Below are 10,097 nucleotides of genomic sequence, written 5' to 3' on the forward strand. Positions count from 1 at the left end.
GCACCACTGTGACAGCAGCTGAGTTCCCATGCCATGAGGATTAAATAGAACTCCTTTCTACATACCCAGCGTAAGTGACAACTGGAGCCTCTGACAAGTGACTTCATAAAACACTCTGCTTTATTAGAAAAAGTTACAGTAGAAATGTAAAAAAACCAAAGTTACTACAAAAAAAAAAAAATCAATGTACAAGTTCTGCAGGACTGCAGAGCATCTCCCTCTGAGGTTGCTAGGGCTGAGCAAGCCCTGCAGCAGAGGTTTCCAAACTGTAAACAAGTTTTTAGTCTTAGAGGCCAGGATGGGAGGTATCTCCCACTTCCCAGTGTTTAAGCTGCTGAGGGTGTGGGAGGAAAGGTGTCAACGCTGTCTAAACTGGCAGCAGTGGAGAGTGTAGGCTAGTAGTCCCACACCTTAGATGCTTGCTTCCCTTATGATGAAAGTTGCATCTTTTTCTTCCTCAGGCCTCTGAAACATAACAGGTTTGTCACCAGGATGGCTCAAGGGGCAGAAAGGCTCTTGAGCTCATGTCAGCAATATTTGCTTCTCCCTGCCCTGTGCCAGGTAAGTGTTAAACCTATGTTTAGAGTGGGTTTTTCCTCACGTCTATCATTGCTGGGTGGTAAGGCACTGGGGTCATGTTCAGGCTGCCTCTGCGCAGCTCCCGGCGGGGCTTGGGGGCAGGAGCGAGGCTCCGTGCTGGGTGCATCTCATGGGGCTGCCCTGCTCTCAGCAAGTGCTCGGCATCCCTCTGGCGAAGGTCCCCGGGGCTGTCGTTGGGCAGGGAGGAACGCCTCCACGTCGATGGCAAAGGGGCATGCACCAGGTCCCTGCTCTCATCCCTGACCCAATGGCTTTCTTCAGTGGCGGCCAGAGGCACCGGCTGTTCCCCAAGGCTGGATTCCTTGCAGGTCCCGAGTGCAGGGGGAGCTCTGTCCCCAGCCCCGTGGATGCTTCTCTCCATACCTGCTGGGAAAGATTGGGGCTACAGTGAGATGAGTATCAGCATCTCTACTTTTCTCATCAAAATCAGTGCCTGTAGAACACTTGCTCAAGGCCAGCAATGACCTGCATTGCTCCTGACTCTGCTCCAAGCTCTCACTGCCAGGAAATGGAATTTAAACTCCCTTACTTTTAACTTGGTAGGAACAGCAAAGCCCCAGCCTGGGTTTCCTCTCACCTTTGGTCTGTCCAGGATGGAGGTTCATGTTACTCAGCCTCTGGTTCAGTTCCTGGTTTGCCCACATATAACGGCTCAGCTCCTTTTCCAGCACCTGAATCCTTGCCTCATAGTGCAGCTTGCTGCTGGCCAGCTCCTCATCCATGTGCTCTACAAGGCAAAACAAGGCCATTTCAAGCTGCAAGCCCTGTGAATGACAAGCAGTACCACTGCTGCCTGTTTCAGGAGCTGGGGGGTTACCGCGGCTCTGCTGGAGCAGTAACTGCATGTTCTGTTCATGTTCCTTCTGCTGCAGGGTGAGCTGGCGGTCCAGCTCCAGGCGCTGGCGCTCCACGGCTGCCTCCAGCCAGTACACCAGCTGCTGCTGCTCCTCCAGCTGCATCTCCAGCTCCGACAAGGCAATGTGCTGCCGGTGCTGGTCCTCTCGCAGTGTCACCACCTGGCCAGGACCCAAGAGCAAGGAACATTTCAGCTCCTTCAGAGCCTGGGGAGATTTTCTGCCCCACTGAGCCTGATCAAGTTAGGTTTTTCGTTACGATGTATGAAGGTTAGTTCTGGGATGTCACAGCTGCCTTGCTGGGGGAAGAGCAATATGTGGCAGCACCAATGTGGCAGAGCCACCACAGGGATCTGTGTATCCTGTGACTAGTTAATTCCCTCTCCCAGGTGTTGGGACAGGTGGGGATCATGGTGCTGTGGCCTTCTGGCCTGACTTTACAGGGCAAAAGTACAGTAGGAGTCAAGCAGAAAGCTTGAAACTGAGGAAGACAAGAATTTGGTCAGATACTGGAGTTCCCACCAGCACAGAGAGTAGCTGTCTCTCACCTTGTCAAAATACTTGCAGAGCAGAGCTCGGGTCTCGGAGGAGGAGAGGTAGCTGAGCTTGGCCATGAGGTTCATCTCGCACTGGGACAGGAGGCTGGCCGAGGCCCGCAGCACTCGTTGCCTGCATGTGATGGACTCATTCTTGTACTCAATGGCTGCATCCAGAGCCTCAATTGCCTCATCCAGCTGGAACAAGATCCGTTCTTCCTGCCAGGGCAGAGCTGCAGTTACTAGGGAGCAAAGGGTTTGCTCTGCTTCACCCTGCCCCAACTTCCCTTGTCACCTCAATAGTGTGGATGAGAAGTTGGGATATGCACATTTTGGGGATGTAAGGCATTATCTGCTAATGACCCCACACTCAGGTCTTTAATTCTCTCCTACTACCTTAAGCTCTTGCAAGCAGAGCAGCCCAGCCCAAGAAGAGGTACCTCTGGGGACAGCAGGGTGCCCTGACGCAGCTTGTTGTCGAGCTCCAACCTCTGTTTGAGCAGCTGGTCCTTTTCCTGGCGCAGGCTGTTGATCTCCTGGCGGATCTGCTGCTGGTCGTGGGCACTGCCATGACGCAGTTGCCCGTTCTTCTCAGTCAGCTCCTTCTCCAGGTGCTCCAGGCGGCTGGACACGCGCACTATGTCATCTGTCAGGGCCTGCAGCAGAAGATGGTCGAGAGGATCTGCTCTAAAGGCAAGTGAGGCCTCCAGCCCCTTCTACTCCCTCCATAGGTCAAGCAACCCCACATATACACATAAGCCAAGGGCTAGCAAGCTAACTAGCTCAGAGGCAGATCTATCCACTTCCCAACACTACCTCATCCTGGCCTGGTCTTCCAGCCTCCCACCTCTGCTGGAAACCAAGCAAGGGGTTGAGGTGTCACACTCTTGTCCTACCTGGCTGGAGCGCAGTCGTTTGCTCTCCAGGCCATTTTTCTCCTGCAGCAGGGCTTCCTTTTTGGCCACGATAGCTTCCCGCTTCCTCAGCTCATCTTCCAGCTCATCCAGGGCCCGGCGCTGCTCGAGAACTTTATCCATCTCCATATCCAGCCACTTCTTCTGTTCCTCAATTTTCTGATGGAAGGAGAGGCAAAGGGCATGTGCATGCATGCATGCATGCAGGCAGCAGCAGTAATGCCCACGACTGCTTGACTAAAGACCAATGGGATTGAGATCAGAGAGAGTCTTAAGTCCATCTCTGCTAATGCCTACAGCCCAGACTTCACTGGGTTTATCCTTCCAGCAGAGCTGAGCTAAATCCCCAGCTGCCAAGGAGTCCTTGGGGGCCACATCTCCCACCACCCTTCTGCTAACAGACAAGACTTTGCAGCTTCTCTACCAATGCATTGGTCCTGAGGGTAAGACAAGATTTAAGGCCTCCGCTACTAGATGTAAGTGGTATTATGGATGGTCCTCTTCAAGGGGAGGATGGCCCAACTCAGGCTGAAGCCTCAGCTTCCAGATTTCCCCTACCAACCAGCAGTCTGCCACGGCAGTCCCCTTTGAACAGGAAGAAGGAGGCAGGCTCGTTCTGCCTGTACCTGCTGCTGCTCCAGGCTGATAACGGAGCCATTGCTGCCGCTCCGCCGCTTCCTCTGGAAAGCTGCAATTTCTTCTGTTTTGATGCGCAGGATTTTCTGGTGCTGCTCGTGCTTCAGTTCCAGTTCCTGCATGTGAAAGAGGCAGCTGTGAGTGTTGAGGGGGTGGAAGCTCTTTGCCCTACAGCCAGGGGCTGAGGGACAGGTTATGTTCTCTGCTAGCTCTTTGGATACTCTTTAAAAAAAAAAAATCCTGTTTCTATTCTCTTCAAGACGATCACAGGCCCCATCAGAGCTACCCTGGCCTGCCCAGCAGCTTGCAGAGCCCACCCATCATCATCCTCACAAATAGTGCAGTAGCCCAGCTGCTCCTGCCCCTTCCTACCTTGACTTGGTGCTGCTGCTTATTCACCTCTGTCTCCAGCCGCCGTTTCTGCTCGCTCTCCTCCCGCAGCCGGCGCTGCAGCTGGCCCTGCTGCCGCCGCATCAACTGAATGTTCCTCTCCAGCTCCTGCACTCGCTTCTCGCTCTGGGCCGAGAGCGACACCAGCCTCTCCGTCACCTGCTTCTTCTTGCACAGAACCTGCCAGAGGGCAAAAGCTGCCCTTGGGCTTGGCGTCTTCCCTGTGCCCTTTGCAAAGATAGCCCCAACTCTGCCCCTGCCCACCTCCCCGAGTAGGCAGAGTCCTTCCCACTCACCCGTGCCTTGTTCTGCGCAGCTGCCACGCGTGTGCGGTACTCCTGCAGCTTACGCTTCTCCCTGGGGTCCCATGGCTCTTTGCCTTCCAGCTCCTGGAGCTGCTTCTGGCTGTCGCTCAGCTCTGCCCGCACCTGCTCTGCCTCCTGCTCCAGCTCGCTGATCTTCTGGCAGTACTGCCTGTTCAGAGCCTGGGCGTCTTGGCCTGCAACACACCCCCCTCCACTGTGACCTCCAGGCCCCCTTCACTCACAGCCAGGATCCTACTGAGGGATGGACCTTTCCTCTCTCTTCCTCAAGTATTTTTTGACTACAGAGACTGAATGTTCCCTTGCCCTCAGCTACTCTGAAGTGAAACCAATGGGAAGGGTCTCACTCAGCTGCAGGGCTAGAGAAACAGTGCTCTGCTGCCTACAGGGGAAGGGACTGGGCACAGACAACACAGGGAGGGAAGGTGAGAATAGGAGTAGAGACCAAGCATCCCAACTAGGAGGAGATTCCACAGGGAATGGATGCAGGTTCCCACCAGCAGCTCTGCACCTGTCTTAATGAGCTCCGTGATCAGCTCCTCCTTCATGCGGATGTTGATTGCCAGCTCTCGGATCTTCTGCTGTGCTTGCACCAGCCTCCACTCAGAGTCTTTCCCTGGCAGGTGCTCCCAGGGACCAAGCAGTGGCTCCCGCCTCCTGCAGACCTCTGCAACACAGATTCCCGGGTAAGGAAGGTCCTGTCTTAGCAGCTGGGTGACAGAAGGACAATCCAACTTCAGAGCTGTAGCCAAGAACTGGCACAGCATCATCCAGAGTCACCCACGGCTTCCACCAAAACACATAGCTCTTGCCAGACCCCAGCAGTTCAAGTTTCTCCTTAACAAAAGCAGCTAGACTGTCTCTGCTCCATTTTTGTCCATCCATGTGGGACATGTTGCCTTCCCATCAACAGCACTCGTGAAGCACTACCAGCCCTAGGAAGACTATCCAACAACCTACAGTTGCCACTTGCCTTTTGACAGCGCCAGCTGCTCCTCCTGAATCAAGGGAGCATTGCCTCCGCTTGGCTCCTCGCTCAACTTGCAAATCTCTTTCTTGCTCCAGCTTTGGACCTCATTTCTAGAAGGAGAAGAAAAATTAATCAGTTGGGTCTGGGCACTGCCAGAGCTGTTCCCAGTAGGACCCTTGTGATCCACAGGCTTCAGGAGACAGAAACAGTAGCTGTGGTCAGGAAAGATAGTAATTAGTTCCCCAGCAAGCAGGCAGCTGTCTCAGCAGAACTGCTGATCCCAGAGACAGTGTTTGCTTCTACAACCTACATGAGAGCTGAGATACAGAGGTGGGACAGCCAGGTCACGCAGCTGCCAGGGCACTGCACAGTGCTGGGACAGCCTCAACTCACCGGCACTGGGACTTGGACTGTTTCTGTTCCCCCTCTTCCTCCTCCTCTCCTGAGGATAGCTCTGCTGGCTTCTCTGAGTCCTGGCTGAGCTCCCTCCCCAGCACCACGGCTTTGACCTCTGGATTGCTGGTTGGGCACAGTGTGTGGTTCAAGTGCCAGCCTGCCAGGTCCTTCTCCTGGAAGGAGGGGTTGCTGTCGAGCTGCTGGGGCACAGAATTGGAAAGAGAGGAAACATGCTGCGTGAGAGCCAATGTTAGAAAAAGCAGCTCTCAGCTGGGCATCACTGCTAGACACAAAGAAAAGCAACAAAATGGAGCTGAGCATGTTTTCAGGAGGACTGACATGTTGCTAGATCCAGCTGCCTGCCCTCCTGCCTTCTGCTGCTCAGAAGCTGAGCAAATCTGGGAATTGCCCATAACATTGAAGTAAAAGCCTCACTTTTGAAGTTGGGCTGGCTTTGCCAGAGTTGTGAATATCTTTGGATGCGAACACCGAGCACAGTCTTCTGGACTACACCTCTGACAAGGTTCATATTCAACTGGGGGAAAAAGTTCACTCCGAGCGAAAAGGCAGCAGCTCTTCAGTGGGACAGACTTGCACCCTCACCTTCCTGCAAAGGGCTCTTCCACTCTGCTTGGTGGGAAGGAACCTTGAGGGAACCCCGCTGAGGCCATGGGATGGGGCAGCATCCAGTGGCGCTGTATGAGGTCTCTGGCCAGTGGTCACCAGGTGAAGGTTTTCCAGCAGTTCTGGCACACACAGGTTTGGCATTGCCATCTCCAAGCGCACATGCAGCTCTGAGATCTGATCTTGCTGCTCCTGCAGCTTGTCGCTCTACGAGGCAATGAGAAAAATGTGATTACGTACATGTGGATCCCAGACCTGCTGCAGAGGACGCCAAAGGCTGGGCTGCGCTCTCCTGGGGAAGAAGAGGAAGAGTGGGGCAGGTCTCTATAAAGACAGCAGAGCCCAGAAATACCTGCAGCTTATACTGCTCCATGGCATCCTCCAGCGCAGCCAGGAAATCACGGTTCTCCTCCTCCAGGCGCTCCACTTGCCTCTGCAGTTTGGCCACCTGCTCATCTTTGACAGACTCACACCCCTTCTCAGTGTTCACCTGCCCCTGAAATACAAGAGAGGCAGCATCAGCATCCACCTTTGTCCTTCCCTTCCCATGCTGGACTGGGAAGGGGTCAGCAGCTGTGCAGCCCCAGATTTTTCCTGACAAATAAATCTCTTAGCTGCAGCCGAATCCAACTTCTCCCCGCCTGCTGGGAGGACCAAATCTTTCTGCCTCCCTATGGCCTTTTGGCCAGGTTGCTTCTCCTGACCCTTCCACCGTGCTGTGCTGAGGCTGCTGCATTCAGTGGCCATCAGACGAACCCAACCTTGGAGCTGCAACACCCCAACCATTACCTGGGCTTTTGCCAGCTTTGAGCCTTGTGCCTCAGGGCTCTGGTCTTCAGCGGAGGTGCTCTCAATGCCACTATCCAGCCCGGCTGAGGTCAGCTCACTCCTCTCACTCTCCACCGCGCACAACCACTCCTTAACCCGCAGGATCTGCCCCACCGTCAGGTTACTCTCCTCCTGCAGCTCCATCAGCAGCCGGTACGCAGCGTCAGTGCAGGTCCGGTAATGTGTGCACTCCGCCAGCAGCCGAGCCGTGGGGTCTGGTGCACATCGTTTGGTGGTGGCCGAGCGGTTGATGATACGGGTCTCAGAGCGGTGACGCTGTTCCAGAGCCTTCTGCAGATTCTTTATCTGCAGGTGAAGCTCTTCGACATGCTCAGTCTCCTTGCGGCAGTTCACCACGGCTTTGTTCTGGATGTTTTGAGCCCGGCTGGCGTAGTTCAGCGTATTGAGGCTCTCATCAAAGTCAGAGGAGGATGGACTAACACAAGCTATCATCACGGTCTGGGCATTCCCCCCCAGAGAGTCTTTCAGGATCCTAGGGAAGAGCACAGCAAATAAAATAGCTGAAATTCAAAAAGAATGCAGGATCCAGGAGGTTTCCAACCCTTGTCAGGGCTTAAGCCCAAGGAAAACGATATTCTTGCTCTGTGGCTGGTTCAGCACTAGTGAAGTGAGCAGGATCATTAAGCAGAGTAATAACAGACTGCACCGTGGCAAGTTTCCATCTGAATAATTCCCAATGCTGGGAGCTCCCTGAATCTGTGATCACTGTTAGGTACGTGCTGCACGGGAACCTGCTGGAGACTGCAAAGGCCACCTGCTTGAGCTAAAAACTAACTGCAGACCATCAAAACAAGCCTATTTTTATTCACTGCCAGGCAGGAAGGAGCAAGATAATCCATGGTGGCACCCCATCTCAGCTTTGGCAGCATGACTTAAGAAAGGCTTGTCTTTGGCAGCACTGTGACAAGCTAGTCCATCATTTCTATCCTGGCCTCATTGCTCCTCAAGCTTCCCTACATGGAAACCCCCCCAAAGGGTAGACCTGTTAAACTGCCACGTGGCACAGTGGAACAATTAGCCCTGTCCCATCAAGCACTCAGAGAGCTCCAGTGTGAGAGCAGAAAGGACAACTGGCCCTGCAAGCTCCTCTTGGCTGACCTGGGGACTCTACCACCCAACCTGGCAGGCTGGGCATGGGAAAGGCAGCAAGAAGCATCACCTCCCTCCTGCTGGGACAAGAGCTCGTGTGACACAGAGGTCCTGGTCCCAACTGTACCTGGTGATTTTGGAGTCCCTGTAGGGAATGTGGCTGCTCTTCCTCCGAGGGTCTCCCAAGGCACTGATGACGTTGCCCAAGGCCAGGAGGCCACTGTTGATCTGGATACTCTCCTTCAGCCTCTCCCCCGTGTTTCCTGTCTTCACAATTCGCTCTGAGCCTGCCAGGTCCACAAAGTGAAACTTGGAAACCAGGACCTGGCCCGAGGCGGGGATGGAGGGGTAATGGTGGTGGAGGGGGAGGCGGCCGGCCCCGCGCCGCTGTTCCATGGTCACTGTGAAGATAGTGTGTGAGCGGCTCGACTGCCTGTTGACGTGGGTAGCTCCCGTGTGCTTGGCTGTGTTCCCCATCTCCAGCAGGCTCAGCACCTCGTCCAACCCTTCCACTTCTGACTCCTTCACACCACTGAGCACTGCAATGGCAAACAGAACCATGGCTGGGAGGAACGGGCTGCCTGAGGAGGCAGCTCCTCTGCACAGCCTCTACCATGTCACACACAGACTGGCTTTCCACACCAAACAGGACTAAGCACAGCAATCTGCTGCAGGAGATGGATGGAGGGAGTAGATCTGGCTCTGCCTTCAGGGATAGATAACCCAACCCTAGCCTTGGGCACGAGGAGAAAAGGGAGCCTGTGCGCAGCCACACATACCAATGTTCCCCTTGTCATCCTCCCGGATCTGGATGTCTTTGCTGGCTGTATCCACCTGCAGCAAGTCCCGAAACTCCTCCTTGTACACCTCCAGGTAGGATACTCGGACTGTGTAGTCGATCAGGTCATTCTCATCAATCAGCCTGAAGGTCTCGGCCATGGCTCGTGGGATGATGCCCTGCTCGTCTTCATTGATTGAAGCTGGCAGAGAGATGCACACAGTCACGAGGAGCAGTGAATGCCCAGGGAGCCTATGCTGGCTGGGGCAGCCATGGGCAGGAGGCTGCCTGCAGCCCAGACGTCAGCTGGAAAGGAGCAGCCTCACAACCCTCCTGCAGCTCAGCCCTCGCAGTCCAGATTAAACATCCCTCTGAGAGCTTTTAAGCCACAGGACCTTGGGGCAAAGCCTATCCCACTGCTCCCCTGCACAGTGCAGTGGCTTCTAGCAATGCTGCTTGTTTCCAGTTCTTCCTTGAGAAGAAAAAGGGACATTAGTGTTTCAGCAGGTAGCAAACACTGTGCCTGCAGCTACAGCGTGCTGTCCTTTGAAGCCAGCACAAGTCCACAAACTTTCCCAGCTCCAAAAAAGTTTTTTATGTGCTTGCAGCCTGCTTGTATCTGACCACAACACTCTGCCATCTGGATTTTAAATGGTTTTGCTTTTGTCTCCAACAGCCGTGCAAGAGGAAAATCGCCAAATTTGGTGCAAATCATAGTGCAATGATAGCCTCAACTCAGGAAGCTGAAAACAGAGGTAGGCTGAAAGTATGGAAGCAATTTAGTGTTCCCAAATTATGCAGTTAACTAAGGCTGACCAAAACATTTACAGTACATCCTCTGTAAGATATCAATAATACCATTAAACTCGTCCTTATACAAGAGAAGAGTTTCCTCTTTTTCCTCTCCTTCAGCTAAACAAACCACCAGGATTACTCCCCACAATCCCCTCTCTCCTTAGGGCTTATTTCAGGACAAAGATGATAGATTCAAGACAGGCAAAGGTAGCGGTGCCCTAGGAAGATCACCACCGCCTCCAGCCCTGACGCTGGCCTCTGGCTTGTCCTGCAGTGGTAGAGGAGAAAAACCTACACGCTGTGATCTCAAAGAAGGTGTTGTCCATGGCGGGGGGAGGACGGG

General features: G+C 54.0%; 1 protein-coding gene across 1 annotated transcript; it reads right to left on the reverse strand.

The window, feature by feature from the left end:
* Window positions 1–580: 580 nt before the first annotated feature.
* KIF7 (kinesin family member 7) lies at window positions 581–10,080 on the reverse strand. Its single transcript, XM_010281522.1, has 18 exons — window positions 10,050–10,080; window positions 8,961–9,161; window positions 8,309–8,720; window positions 7,033–7,564; window positions 6,596–6,739; window positions 6,223–6,450; window positions 5,617–5,819; window positions 5,227–5,333; window positions 4,765–4,920; window positions 4,227–4,429; window positions 3,913–4,110; window positions 3,531–3,656; window positions 2,887–3,063; window positions 2,431–2,646; window positions 2,003–2,209; window positions 1,418–1,616; window positions 1,178–1,327; window positions 581–966 (listed from the first exon to the last, which is right to left on the reverse strand). The coding sequence occupies exons 1-18, from the start codon at window positions 10,078–10,080 to the stop codon at window positions 581–583; spliced, it is 3,876 nt and encodes a 1,291-aa protein (XP_010279824.1).
* Window positions 10,081–10,097: the final 17 nt, after the last annotated feature.

The sequence above is a fragment of the Phaethon lepturus genome, unplaced genomic scaffold (genome assembly GCF_000687285.1).
Source record: "Phaethon lepturus isolate BGI_N335 unplaced genomic scaffold, ASM68728v1 scaffold18492, whole genome shotgun sequence".
Classification (NCBI taxonomy): domain Eukaryota; kingdom Metazoa; phylum Chordata; class Aves; order Phaethontiformes; family Phaethontidae; genus Phaethon; species Phaethon lepturus.

Bases quoted from the DNA above. Each gene is read 5' to 3' on its own strand.
- KIF7 (XM_010281522.1), bottom strand. From the start codon at position 10,080: ATGGACAACACCTTCTTTGAGATCACAGCGT. The intron at 4,921-5,226 runs GCAAGTGGCAAC...TCTGTGTTGCAG, and splicing joins GCAGCTGGCGCTGTCAAAAG to AGGTCTGCAGGAGGCGGGAG. The intron at 967-1,177 runs GTGAGAGGAAAC...AATCTTTCCCAG, and splicing joins CCATCCTGGACAGACCAAAG to CAGGTATGGAGAGAAGCATC.